Source organism: Choristoneura fumiferana, chromosome 17 (assembly GCF_025370935.1).
Source record: "Choristoneura fumiferana chromosome 17, NRCan_CFum_1, whole genome shotgun sequence".
Classification (NCBI taxonomy): domain Eukaryota; kingdom Metazoa; phylum Arthropoda; class Insecta; order Lepidoptera; family Tortricidae; genus Choristoneura; species Choristoneura fumiferana.
The window spans coordinates 18,039,689-18,054,340 of record NC_133488.1 but is presented as its reverse complement, the minus strand read 5'-3'; the positions used below and the strand labels follow the sequence as shown (position 1 = coordinate 18,054,340).

At 37.1% G+C, this 14,652-nt stretch overlaps 3 protein-coding genes across 4 annotated transcripts; 2 read left to right on the top strand and 1 right to left on the bottom strand.

Annotated features, from left to right (window-relative positions):
• Positions 1-244, top strand: LOC141437271 (large ribosomal subunit protein eL27-like). Its single transcript, XM_074100533.1, has one exon. The coding sequence runs from the start codon at positions 41-43 to the stop codon at positions 203-205; it is 165 nt and encodes a 54-aa protein (XP_073956634.1). The 5' UTR covers positions 1-40; the 3' UTR covers positions 206-244.
• Positions 245-1,046: 802 nt separating this feature from the next.
• Positions 1,047-9,248, bottom strand: DCTN2-p50 (dynactin subunit 2). 2 transcript variants are annotated; one of them, XM_074100124.1, is made up of 9 exons: positions 9,079-9,248; positions 8,788-8,990; positions 7,579-7,714; positions 6,332-6,438; positions 5,374-5,487; positions 4,175-4,250; positions 3,254-3,409; positions 2,215-2,311; positions 1,047-1,989 (listed from the first exon to the last, which is right to left on the bottom strand). In XM_074100124.1, the coding sequence occupies exons 1-9, from the start codon at positions 9,112-9,114 to the stop codon at positions 1,805-1,807; spliced, it is 1,110 nt and encodes a 369-aa protein (XP_073956225.1). In that variant the 5' UTR covers positions 9,115-9,248; the 3' UTR covers positions 1,047-1,804. The 2 variants fall into 2 exon arrangements, with proteins under 2 accessions (XP_073956225.1, XP_073956226.1); XM_074100125.1 differs by having other exon boundaries at positions 8,794-8,990.
• Positions 9,249-9,559: 311 nt separating this feature from the next.
• On the top strand, positions 9,560-11,658 carry LOC141436972 (B-cell receptor-associated protein 31). The gene has a single exon (XM_074100126.1). The coding sequence runs from the start codon at positions 9,702-9,704 to the stop codon at positions 10,374-10,376; it is 675 nt and encodes a 224-aa protein (XP_073956227.1). The 5' UTR covers positions 9,560-9,701; the 3' UTR covers positions 10,377-11,658.
• Positions 11,659-14,652: the final 2,994 nt, after the last annotated feature.

Here is a 14,652-nt window from a genome sequence, read left to right as displayed (position 1 = left end):
CTTTTTTTTTTTTTTTCAGGTGGTCAACTACAACCACTTGATGCCGACCCGCTACACAGTCGACTTCAGCTTCGAGAAGTTCAGTGCTAAGGACCTCAAGGACCCCGCGAAGCGCAAGAAGCTGCGTTTCAACACGAGGGTGCGCTTCGAAGAGAGATACAAGAGCGGGAAGAACAAGTGGTTCTTCCAGAAGCTTAGGTTTTAAGTACATTAACAAAAAATAAAACATTGCGCAAGTGATGGATTTTCGTGTTTCATTTTCTAGTGAACTTCTTACAATCTTTTATTTAGCTTGCAATGTATGTATGTGTGAATCAAATCTTGCAAGTTAAATTCTATCCATTTCCAATGGTTGGATTGACTTGTAAATTTGGCATACTTATGTATTGTTGTTGTTTTTTAAAAAAATATATGGCGCTGTCCATTGGAGGACAATTTTGCCAGTGTTTACTAGGTTTTGTCATTTTTTTTTTTTTAGTAAAAAACAGGCTTACATTTGGCCTCAATCTCGCTTGATGGAAGGCGAAGATGAGGCCTAAGATGGTACACGTTTGCCTAGAAGGTGTCTGTTCACTTTGACCTTAAAGATGTCCAGATTAGATAGATAGCGTTCCGGAAAAATTGACCTTGGCAGAGAGTACCACTCTATAGCCGTCCGCATAATGAAAGAAGAGGCAAACCGCTTCGTGCGTAATGGAGGAACGCTGCGCCTAGTCGTTCGGTGACGGAAGGGGGAAGGGGGCATCAGGTTATGTAAAACCTCCGCACACTCACTGAAATGTAACTGATAAAAAATCTAAAGACAGGCCATTCGTTTATGGTGTTCGAGGCTCAGAAGATTTGCCCCACGAGTGTGTCACTGCCTATGATCCTCTTCGCTCGGCGCTCCAACGAGTCCAAAGCAGCCAGCTGATATCTAGTATGGTAAAAAAATAGTGGATGACCGGATGACAGCGCGAATCCTCCATACTTATGTAAATCTTGTGACTACAATAATCCAGCATACTAAAGGTAAAAAAAGTAAGGATTTGGAAATAAAATCACACTTTTTAGCTACATAAATTGCTTTATAAATAAATTATTTCCTTAAGCAGTCTAATTCTGATATTACAACAGCGGTGAATAATGAGCATTTAAATCTACTTATAACCACAATAAAATAACTAATAGTTGAGATAAATAAAGAGAAAATTCATATGTCCAATCACTTCACAGGCATTGCCTAGTGGAGAGCTGTAAATTTTTTTCACCTTTTTTTTTTCCTTAGTACAGTTTGTTATAAATTTACTAGGGAGACTTAAATAGTATGAATTTATTTCATAGTGATCAAAATTTAGTGGTAATTTGACTAATTAAGGTGCAACACTGTAACTAACTGTTTAGCCTTATGGGTGCACATATTTTACAATAAGCAGGCCAGCAGCCTGTTAAATTAACATAACATTATTTTCAAGAAACAAGCAGGTATTGATATAAAAATTATATTTCGTAGATATGGTAACACCTGACAGAAAAAGTGGCACTTCAACTTTTTTCTCGTACCTTTTCTTATGGAATGAGCGCATCTGAAATTTTTTCGCGGAGCGTAAAGGAGTAAAGTGCCAGCTTTTATTTGGTTATAACTTTACCATACATTCAATTATTTATAAGTCGTACAGCCAAAAGACATTTTTTCTGAAGTTTGAACTGCACAACTTGCATATAACTTATTACAATAAACGATTAGTATTTTTTTAATTAGAAATATAAATGTCATTGTAACATCCTGCGTAAGTGGCTAGTTGACGTTTCTATTATTGCCAGGTTATTCTAGTGTTGCCAGTTTGCCGATTCGCTCGTCTAGCTTCTTCAGTTCTTTTTGTAGGCTGTCAATATTGTGTGCGAATACCTCTTGGACCCCCTGCAACAGTTCCTTGTTGTTTTGGACCCCGCTGGATATTGTGCTTTGTAGGGTTTCTAGCTCCGTGAGTGATTTGCCGAAATTACTCGCTGGAAAAAAAACATTTTTTTTTACTCAAGGAATATTGGACAAAGATTATATGATAAATGGAACGTCAACTGAATTCTCTTTTTTTTGTGGAATGACCATTGTATTTGTGAGTGGTTAAAAGAAAAATGGTGATTGACTGGCGAAACAGGTATTAGAGGCAGAATGAACAAGGAAGCCTTTGCTGAGCAGTGGAACAAATAAGTTTTTTTAAAAGCTTATTTTACCTTGATTATGCAAAGCTTCTAGCGCCTCCATGCGTTCAAGAATCTCGGAATGTGATATGCCGTCGATTTGCTGCACCAACTTGTGCAGTTCATTGACCTGAAAAAAAAAACTTCAGATATAAGACGACGATCTGACCCTAACGTATCAGAGACTGCGATTAAAAACGATAAGTGGGTTTAGGGACTATAATAGTCCGACGATATTTTATTAACATAGGTAGTTAAATGAGGGTGTTCTGCAAAAGATTACTTATTCTGTGGCAAAAATCCAACTTTTTAAAAGTACCAAGATTTTTCTTTTCTTATAGTTACTGGCTAAGGGGCTCATATATTGTATTTCGATCCAATTTATGAAAAGTGTATAATAAAGTGTAATCAAGTATTGTAAATAATAAAATAGACAAAAATACTTTGATCTATTCAATTAATAAATTAATCGATTTACTGAACAGATTAATTATTTTGCAATAGGTTCTAGGTTTTCACATCATTGAATGTCTGTGGTCGGATAAATGGCGTCTTTGTTTACACTTTTCATAAATTGGATCGAAATACAATATAGCATAATGGTTTGATGTTGCATTATAAACAACAGTGCCAAATTTGATGACTCTACACCCAATGTATGAGATTCCGACACTTTATCCAGATCCCGCGGTAGGTATAGTCGAGGTCAAAAATATCTTTACACTTTAGTACCTTGTCACTGTAAGCCTTCTGAGAAATTTATACGAAATTTCAAACATGAAGTGACAGCGACAAGGTAGTAAAATGTAAACGTATTTTTAACCTCGATTGTACAGTCGAACAAATTGAATCATGTCTCAGGGTGGAACCTTTAAATAATCAAATTTCACTATTTTTTCCTTGACAAAAGTATGAGATGTCAACATGACATTAGTAGCACAAAGGTTCCACCCTGGGTCATGTCATGATTCAATTTGTTCGACTGTACCTAGTAGGTATTCTTATGTTCATCTGACACGCTTGAGTAAAACCCAAAATCCCCTCTGGCTCCCCTAATATAACGGTGTGTTACCTTGGCGTGCAGCTCGGGGTCATCGTTCCGGGCGGCTTTTAGGGCTTCGACGTTGGCCAGCAGCGAGCCGACGCGCGCCTCCGCCGCCGCCAGCTCGCCGGGCCGCAGCAGCGCCGCGCGCGCCGCCAGAGTCGCCGCCGCCCCGCACAGCGTCGCCTGCCCACACAAACAAAAGTTCAACACGTTCAAATTACAGTGCCACATTTATGGGTCACGTCGAACTATACTCAGCGTAGGGTTGCCAAGTTTTTTTTACAAGAAATAAATTATATTCAGGTCTGAGATGGGAAATAGACAGTATTTTAGGAAAATGTACAGTATTTTCTTCTTTTGATGTTTTGAAGACAAATTTTTGGGTGCTCCTCGCACAACTTATCAATTTAGTAGTAGGTATCATTTTTAAGAGCCTCATGGGCCTCGTCAGAATCAAAACTAAAATTAGGAGCTACATTTTTATTAAATATACATTGACAGATTCGTTCCGAAACTCCACTTTTGTGACTATGCTGCACTGACTTAGTGTGTGCTTAGTGTTAGGCATTTTGATGCTCAAAACAGTATTTTGCATACTTTATTTTAGATAACAGTAAAAAGTATAATGTAGTGAACAGTATAATACTATTTTTACCAGTATAGTTGGCAACCCTCTCAGCGGCACAAAATTTGGCCCACTCTACAAAAAACTGGGCACCCGGTTTTTTTGTTTCTCTTATGTGTCACATCAATGTCACTCGTCGTGTTTGTGAATTTTACAGTTCGACCTAATGATTATGATATGAAGTTATTATGAAAAAAGATTTAGCCAAAAAAATGATTGAGTTTCTATCAAATGACAGACTGCTCTCGAAGTTAACGAAAAAGTTGCCTAACGAAAATGTTTACTCCACGCCACTGGTGTGAACCTGCGTGTATCGAACTGACCTCTCCGGTGGCAGACTGCAGTCTTCGGAACGCCTCCTCGTCGCGCACGCCGGCTGCCTGTTCCAACTTGTGTAGTCTGAAACAGGAGACGCGACATTTTAAAAAAAATCGGTCAAGTGCGAGTGAGTGCGACTCGCGCATGAAGGGTTCCGCACCTCCGTACAATGTTTTAAAAACAAATAGTAAAGTAATATTTTTTTGTTAAAAATTCTAATACAAGCTTTTTTGCTGGCGGTACTTACCCCTGGTTACCAAAGTAGGTAGTCGTCAAGACGAATCAAATGAGACCAAAATCGATGCGGTCGTGTCGTTTTATTACAGAGTTCCTATGGCCAACATCTAACTTCATCATCAGATCAGCTCTACGTCATAATATATACTGTGCATTTATACTTTCATGCAAAATTTCAGCTCAATCGGTTGAAGAACTTGGTTTTTCATTTCACTTCATTTTTTAGTTCTCTGATAAAATCCCTGAAAAGCGTCAGTGAATTGACGAAATCAGAGTATGCTTACGCCTAACGCAATAAGTTCTTTATTGCATCGGTGCTTACACTCGTCAACACTCGTCTACGACGTGGATTGCCGATTTAACTTATATTTTAGACACTTAGCTTATATTTTACATCGGTATAAGTAAAGCTAATATATTTATTTAGGTTATTGTGTTATTGTACCTACTGTATTTGTAAACTCTATTGAATTGAATTGAATATAAAAACACATGAAAATAACAAATAACAAAATAATAAGATGTACAAAGGCGAACTTATCCCTTAAAGGGAACTCTTCCAGTAAACCTTTAAACAATTGACAGGATATCAGAAAACGGAGTAGACACTACGGGTACAATGAAAATATAAAAGAACCAAAACTTTAAATTGAATCCAAATAGTGCATTATAAATACACATACATAATCTATACATATAATAAAGCTGAACAGCAGTGTACATGTGAAATTCATCATACATAACATGAATCTATAGTTTCATATAATAAAGCTGTACACAGGGCTGGGATACTTAGATCTGTACATTGATGGAAGATATCCGACAAGAATAATTTAAAGCTGCGGATGGTACTTAGAATCGATAACAGAACACGTTCCAACAGGTTTTAGAATTTTTGTCTGGTAAACTAATATATACTTACGCCAAGAGAAAGAAACTACACTACTACTACGGTTATATTAATTACCTGTGCTCTAATTGTGCGATACGCGCCGTGGCAGCGAGGTTGACTTCCGGCCTCAGCTTTAAGGTCGCAGTGGCTACTCCTGGCTGCTTCTTCGCGCCGCTCGCCAGGTACTCTCTGGAATCAGGATTAAGCAGGTACAATATATTTGCTTTGGGCTTAAAACCACAAAATTTCATAATACTCCACTAAAATTCACTTATACTAATTTTCAAATTACCATTCTTAAAATGAACGAAATTCTTTATGACTGACCTAAAACGTCATATTCTTTAAATACTTACCTTAAGTTTGAAATGCACAATTCCTTCAAATACCAAATGACCGAAATGACAAAATATTAAAATAACTCAAACCGAAACACCTAAATCCTTCCGTCGCTGAACATGATATTCGCAAAACTGGGGTAAGTACTTAAATAAATGGGGTAGTGAGGTATAATTATCGAGAATCGTAATTTAGATTTTGAGAATATCATTTTTTGCGAATATAATATTTGTGAATATCATGTTTTGCGAATATGATGTTTTGCGAATATCATGTTCAGCGACGGAAGGCTGGTTGTGCCTGCTTTGCTTTTGTTTAATGATTGGATCGGATATGTCCGCTCGGGCGCTGAGCCAGTATGTCGATAATAAATCCAAAGTGATTCACAGATTGAAAAGAGTTATTACTTATGAAAAATATCACGACTTGAGGACCTAGATTTCGAACCGACCCAGATGGGTCGATGGGAATTAATGATTGCATTAAGAACCGGATTCAATAAAGAAGTTGGAGTCGACAAGTGGAGTTGTTTCCAATATCTGAGCTGGATTTAGTGAGTCAGATCACTTCTTGGAGTTGAGATTAGATATCTAATTTGAAGATGCCTTTGTATAAGAATGTTCTCATGGTTTTGATATACGTTATATAATCTAAATCTAGCTGCGGTGGCTGTTGAGTGTGGTGAGGGTCTTACTTGAGTTTTTCAGCCTTAGGGTCAATATGCTCTCCTTCCTCAAGTTTCAATTCTTCTAGAATCTTCTTTGTCACATTTATTTGAGTTGCCAGTCGAGAATATTCATCCTGTGAGAACAGTCAACTTGGTTAAAAAAATTTTTTTTTTTAAATCAAGTTGCTCATGTAAATTTTGGATGCTCATGATAGCATTTAATGAGCTTTCCTTGATTATGGCTCACTATTTATTAAAGGTACCTAACCACAGTTACCAAGTCTTTTCAAAGTTAAACCACATCCATAAGATGTTATACAAATACATCATGATTCAAGCATTTGAATTTTTTCCTATGGTATTAGCATGCATTTTTAAAAAGCAGGTACCTAACAGCGAATCTCAGCTAGCTAACTGCTTGCTCTCCTTGAAGTCCACCGTCAAAACAATGGCCTAAAATGCGAGTTTGATAATATTAGACTTAAACTTTATTCAAAAACGAAACATCATAGAATTTACATGTGGCCATGAAAGCTTAATGAAACCATGTTGCCCAATGAACCCCAAAATCTAATATATCCTATAACCAATCTTACAGAAATAGAGCAGGTTTACTTGCTTACACTGGAAATACAAATTCTGATATAAAACTCTTGAGGTAGATGACACGCTCTCAGACTTGAAACTTTGCCTTCAAAAGTCAACTCAGAATAACCTAGTTGTTTTTAATGTTTGCTATGATTTTATAACCTTACCGAGTCTCTGTCTAAACAAAACGGGCCAAATGCGAGTCAGACTTGACTTTTTCAGTCGTATGTATGGTATCTACATGTACATTATGTAAATGACCATCTAAAATGACCCCACTGGTAACTACATGTTGCTTTAGAGCAGGGCTCTGCTAACACTGTACATTCTTAGATAACCTTGATAGAACCGTCTGTGAATGAGTCCAGCTCTCGCTTGGTTTGTTTTTATATTATTTACTAGCCTTAACCTGCGGCTTCACACGCATTAGAATTAGCTTAATGCCGTCTTAACTGAACTGTTGTTTACCATACCTATGTATTACAATATTAATAATATGCAAAATTTGAAACATACAACAGCAACAGTTTACTTACACAATTCTTGTTACCATGGCAACACAATAAATAAATGTATAGAACTCTAGACAGGCCTACTAACTAACTGACTTAACGTAACTTGGCCTGAAAAGTTTCTACCTAGCAATTTAATGTTTTGTACGCCCATTTATCGGTGTTCTGCAGTACCTTCTCACTCTCGGTAGCTTTGTTCTGTTGCTCTGCTACCTGCTCCAGAAGCTCGGAGAACTCACAACGCAGCCTGTTGAACTTCTCCAGAACTGTTTCTGGCTCCCCTTCTGCTGCTAACTCATACTCTCCAGCCCTGAGCAAAATAATTTTAATCAGGGATGTAACGGATGTGGTTTTATCAGAACCGAAAACGGAACCGGAACCAGAATCGGAGCCTGAGTGATAGGTGGACGAGATGTTACAGGTAGGTCTACTAAACCTGAGGGTTCTCACGATCACAATCAAATGATAGTTTTCGCATAAAAACTATCTACACAACTAAAAATTAGCCCTCTATATGTTTTTGATTTACGCCGCTCATGTCCAGTCGCCGCGGTAAGCGTTGACATCCGATATAACTTCTGTTTCAAAAGTAACGGAAGTTCCATTACGTAACCGGAACGGAAACGGATGCTTAATATCAAACAGAAGTTCCAACTTAACGAAAACAGAATCGAAGCTCCGTAACATCCCTGATTTTAATAGCTGATTGAATCAGCTATTTTGAAAGTAGTGATGTCAAACAATGTATCACAGAATTCATTCAGAATATGCTTAAGACAGATCCGTGTCTAATTTAAGGCTATCTTTTATATTATTTGTGTTTTGTGTTTCTATAATCTTGATTGTTTCTGTTTGCACTTCATATTATTTTTTGATTAGTTCTTGAAACCTAGTGTATCCTCATTGCAGATAGTAACTGGTAGTTATCCCACTGAAAACTGGCAGATTATCGAACAAGACGTCCACCTACTCGCCGTGTCTCATTCAACCTCAACACTGGCAGAATCATCAAAAAATTGATGGAGCCACTTTCTCCCTAAATTTGAATTGAATTGAAATAAAAAAATTCTAACAACAACAATACTTTTAATGTTTGAACACAATCAAAGTATTATAAATGTTTGTGATGACAATAATTAATAGAAACACTGTAACATGTTGGCAAAAAAGTACTAAGACTGCTTGTAATAATTGTTTTTTGTTGTATTGTGGACCTTTATGGTAATTTTTTTTATGTTTAAGATTCTTTATTCCCATTAAGAATTTAACATTAATTGACTACTTTTATGTTGCTTGTTGACTCATTACAATGAAATTTCAATGACACTAATCAAATATTTTAGTTTTTAGCTATACTTAATCATATTATATTTATTTATTAACCTGTACCCAATCCTCGTCTTCTTGCTCAGTCGATCGGAGAAGTCTACAGCACCAGTCAAGAATTTCCCTTTAAAGTTATTAAAGGAATCTTTCACAGATAAATGCAGTTGTTCGATACATTCATTCTCTTCTTCTTCGTAAGGCTCTGGTTGGTCGGCTTCCGGCAGATCGCCGGTTTCGTACACATCAGGCTGGTCGTAAGCCTAAAATATATGAAACAAAATTAAACACTCGAACAAGTTTGGCTACGTGAATCAATAATTTGCTTAAATATTACAATACAAAACGTACTATCCCTGGTAAATTTTCGTATTTAGGATCTGCCATTTTATGAGAAAATAAACTCAGTTATTATCCTTTTAATAAAATGGAATTAATTTACTTTCATAAATTATACAAATTCGGCCAAAAGTGACGTCAGTGGTTTTCGACTCTTGTCAAAGTTTGACAACTGCGTTTCGTAGCTCACAACTCGCACAAGTTTTGAATGGCTTTATGAGTTCTGACTTGTCGTAGAAAACTAAAACGCTAACTTCTTAAATTGAAACGTTCAGGAACGTTTTGAAACCAGTATTCTTTAACAAAATCCTGTTTAGTTTTGAAAATAAAATATAATAATAATTTTAATATTAACCAATTTTGTATCTATTGTAAACTTTGAAAGTGTAATTTATTATCGAAATAGATAAAAGCTACCTAAATTACAAATTTATTTTAAAAGTAATAACGCTGCGCAGTAATCCACGACTCCTAATAAATAAAAGTACACGTCATTATGTCATTATTTTCTTTGACTTTGGAGTTTGTGAGTCACCGACCGATATTTCTCGATTTCTGCAATATATTTTCATCATATTGTGTTTTGTTGCCATAGTGTGAACACGTTGCCGTTGCGAACTAAATAAATATTCATCATGAGTCTACAGTGGACCATCATCGCGACATTCTTGTACGCCGAAATAGCGATCGTGTGTCTTCTCGCCTTGCCGATCGCGAGCCCATCAAAATGGCAAAAGTTATTCAGATCCAAATTCCTCGCTTATATAAGCGGGCAAGCGTCGATATACTTCGTGATCCTGATCGGAGTGCTCGTGCTGTGTCTTCTGGATGCTATCCGCGAGATGCAGAAGTACTCCAACATCGAGAGCACGGATCACCAGCACCTCGACGCTGAAATGCAAGGTAACATGCGCCTGTTCCGCGCTCAGAGAAACTTCTACATTTCCGGCTTCGCTCTGTTCTTACTCGTCGTCATTCGGCGGTTGGTGCAGCTGATTTCGGAGCTTGCCACTCTTCTGGCGCAGTCTGAGGCTAATTTCCGCCAAGCGCAGAGCGCGTCTGTGGCTGCCAGGTCTCTGCTCGCTCAGGCCGGTGCCGGCGACGAGGCCACCAAGAAAGAAATTGAGGAATTGAAGAACCAAGTCAATGCTTTGGAAAAGGACCTTTCTAGAGAAAAGAAGGACAAGGAAGCGGTCAAGTCCCAAGCTGAGAGCCTGACAAAGGAGTATGACAGGCTTGCAGAGGAGCATAGCAAGCTTCAGAAGAAGCTGACGGTGACAAGTGGCGGGGACACCAAGAAGGATGAGTAATTTAAGATGCATAAAAATGTTCAAAGTCCATTCTCATTTGCTAATCTAGCTAAATGGTACTGATAAGTGATTATAAACACTTTTGACTGTTTTTTAACATGCCTAGAGATGTATAAACAAAATTGTACTATTTATTAATATTTATAAATAACTTAAAACCAAATATATAGAAGGAACAAATGAAGTTTATCTCTTGATGGCACAGTAAACAACAAAAGTGTGTGTAACCTTTTTCTGAAGTTGTAAATAAAAAAAGCTTATGGCAACACAAAGTTGCCAGTGTGTACTACCCTAAGGGGCTGTTTCACCATCCATTGATTAGCGTTAACTGATGGTTAAATGTGATGCCGTCTCCGTCTATTCAAACAAAACAAATAGAGATGGCATCACACCTAACCGCCAGTTAACACTAATCAATGGATGGTGGAACATGTCCTAAAACATTTCTGTGATCATTCTGGAAAGTGCTAACTTATTGCTCTGGTTAGGTCTTATTGTGCTTCTTGAACAAGTTATTTACTAAAATTATTCCATTTAAAGACACCTATTACAATTTGAAAGCTTTTATTGTTAATCCTTTAAATTAGAGTTCTAGTAATAATTCATCTTTGTCTAATTATTATTGATATAAGATAATCTTTGGTATGTGAGTTTTTAAAGATAATAAATATTGAAGTATCAATACTTTAAAATCATCCGTTTGCTTGTAATATGGTATGATAATCTAAAGATCATTTGAAGTAAAAAGAAAGTAGATTTGCAAGATGTTATTGTTTTTTTTCTCATAGTGATATCCCATATTATTAAATTCATAGGGATAATTTTCTTGTAAGCATTTTGTCTTTTCTGTATTGTTTTGCAATTTCAATTAGGATTTTGTAATTCCTTTATTGATAGGTACACATTATTTATTTAGCAGGATTTTTTTTGTGACTAAATCCATCCATTTCACTAAAGTTTATGCAGAGAATGTGCTGTCCCACTTACATACTAAACAAATGTGTGAGATAGCAACTCTGACCTGAGGCCGTATTGCCTAATGTCTCTGACGCTCATGATCGCAATCAAATGACAGTTTTTGTATGCAAAATCTGTCATTTGATTGCGATCGTGAGCATCAGTAACATTAAGCAATATGGCCTCTGTTTTTTTTAATCAGTCATAATTATAAGATTTGTGTATAAGTTGGTCTGATGGGTAAGAAGCTTCTGCTTCTTTGCTTTCTAACAATCAAACTGTTGGTGTGTTTTTGGATAAAAATAAATAAATTTGTATTTTTTAACTTAAATTTTATTGCTTGATGCCCTCGTCACCGATTACATATACTAGGTTGAACACGCCAAAACTTGGGCGTACAAAAATGGCTATTTTTACGCAAAAAATGGAGATAAACAAATTTAGTAAAATATTTTTTAATCGCAAAGAAGTAGTTTATAATATGACGACAGTTTTTTCTTCTTTTATTTTTTCGTTGCTAAAATGTCGAGCATACAACATCAACAGCGCAAACGTATCTTGCTTGAACATGTAGAAAATCCAATGCAGATATCGCGAAAAGACTGAAATGTCCACAATCTACGGTTTGTCGCGTATTAAAAACGTTCCATGAACGCTTGACAATAGATAGAAAGCCAGGAAGTGGTGGCTTGCAAGGAGTCAAGAATAAAAAAAAGGAAGAAAATGTTGTAAAGATTTTTGCCTCAAATCATAAGATATAATTTCGTGATGTTGCTAAAAAGTAAAAATATCTCAAACTTAGTATGTTCAAAAAATGAAACGTAGGGCAGGACTAAGAAGATATAAAGCCCGGGCCGCACCAGATCGAGACTCAAAACAGAATTTATCGGTAAAGTAAGGGTGGCCAAAACTATATGAAAATTTCCTTGCGAAATTTGAATGCGTTGTGATGGACGACGAGACATACATGAAAGCGGACTTAAAACAAATTCCTGGGCAAAAGTTTTATACCAGTTTAAGTCGAACAGAAGCTCCTGAAGATTGTAAATTAAAAAAACGATCTAAATTCCCAAAAATACACCTTTGGCAGGGAATATACAGCTTTGGAAAAAAAGTCGCTCGTTTATCAGCACATGGACTATAAACGCCGATATTTATCAAAAGAGAAGCGTTTGCTGCCTTGTATAATAAAACACGACTCACCACCCTGTTTTGGTCAGATTTAGCCAGTTGCCATTACGCAAAATCAGTAATGGATTGATACAACTCAAACGGGATTGTGGTGGTACCCAAAGTATGTAACCTGCCAAATAGTCCAAAGCTGCGGCCTGTGGGAGAGTACTGGAGTATTATGAAAAGGATTTTGAAAAAGAAAGGCGGAGAACTAAAATCAGTCTGAGCTCCAAAAAATATGGACCTGGGTGACGAAAAGGTATCCTAATGAGAGCGTGCAAGGTCTTTGTGCCGCGTGCGTAGGAAAGTATACATGGCTTACTGTGCAGACACTAACTAAAATACGAAATGTTATTTTAAAGACCTAAAAGAATCAAATAATAACTATTTTATTGAATCAGGCGTTACTTTGCGGAGGTCCATATCAATGAACTAAAAGAATTTCCTTGCTCACCCGCGACCTTATGATAGCTAAGCCTATGCAAAATATGCGTGTTCATGCAGTTCCTCCACCTCCACACTGTAAGAACACACACAAATTACACAAACCCATCTATCACCACCACCATACTACACTGACGAGTTTCGAACTCAACCAGAGCTCATTTTCAGAGTAATACAACCGTACCTACACCATGCTACCAGTTGTTAGTTGTCTGTGTACCGAATTTTTAATACGTCATAAATCGTAAAGGAAACTTTTATATTATGTTACTTGCTGCTACGGAACCCTTCATGGGTGAGTCCGACTCGCACTTGGCCGCTTTTTTGTTATGGAAATATCATCATCATCCCAGCCTATACACGTCCCACTGCTGGGCACAGGTCCTCTCAGAATGAGAACACTTGGGCCGTAGTTCCCACGCGGACCCAGTGCAGATTGGGAACTTCACACATACCATTCAATTTTTATGGTATTTTGCTGCCCCCTATATGTGCCGCCCGGGGCGGACCGCCCCCCCGCCCCAACTACGCTACGCCACTGGAAATATCCATAAGCACATGTCGATGACTGCAGCAGGATGTAAGGAAACATGTTTTTGTCAATAATTTTTATTGTCCTTGGACTACGCAAAAATAAAACAAACGCTTTGAGTTATGATTAACTTTTATGTCTCCGTTAACCAATCAGATCACATTTGGTTCACCAAAGGGATTTGTCAATCGTCAGACCTGTGACTGATGCAACAGATCCAGATACTTTACTCATATCATTTCTGTCATTGATATCTACGATTGTGAATGGAGTGTACTGACGTGTCCTGCGCCCGCGCCGTTTCTATTGTAGTCGATGACGTTTCGGTGCTGACTGCTGAGTCATATTTTTTTATTTTCAAGCGTTTCATCATGCAGTTAGAATGAATTATAATTACCTGCCAAAACACGTTCCTAAGTATCTTGTCGTCTTTAATGGGCTCTATCCATTATCCCGGAATTTAAAAGGGACAGGGTATTAAGAGCGTTTATACCTGATGAAAAAAAAAACACCCCCACTTTACGTCTATGGGAGGTGCCCTAAAATAAAACTTTTTTTAATTTTTTATAGTACCATTTTGTCGGCATAGTTTACATATACATATATCCGTGCAAAATTACAGCTTTCTAGCAAGTCCCTGACAGACAGACATACAGACAGACAGACATTGAGAAACTTTAAGGGTTCCGTTTTTGCCATTTTGGCTCCGGAACCCTAAAAACGAACAAAACGGTTTTCAAAGAAAATAAGTCTGTATCACGAACAATTAATTACTTATTTTCATTAAATTTTTATGGAATAATCGAGAAAAACTATCAAAAATGCAACGTTGCCAGCTCAGCAGGTATTAAATTTGGAAGTTAAAAACTTTCTTCTTTCTTATTTAAGAGTCACTCTCGCCGGTGTAGCCGATAAATGACTCTCCACTTCTCTCTACTCAAGGCTGCCTCCTTTACCTCCTTATACGGCATGACGGCTACCCTCTCTTTTGTTTGCTTTGTTTAATCAATTCGTTAAAAACTTTAAAGGAATAGAAATATTATCACGTGTCTTTCCTCCCAGAATCGACAACCACCATAAAAACCACCATAAAATGGTGATGATTTTGTAAAGTTAGAACACGGAAAATTCAGCTTCCGTCGCATTGTAATTATAATTAATAAAAATATA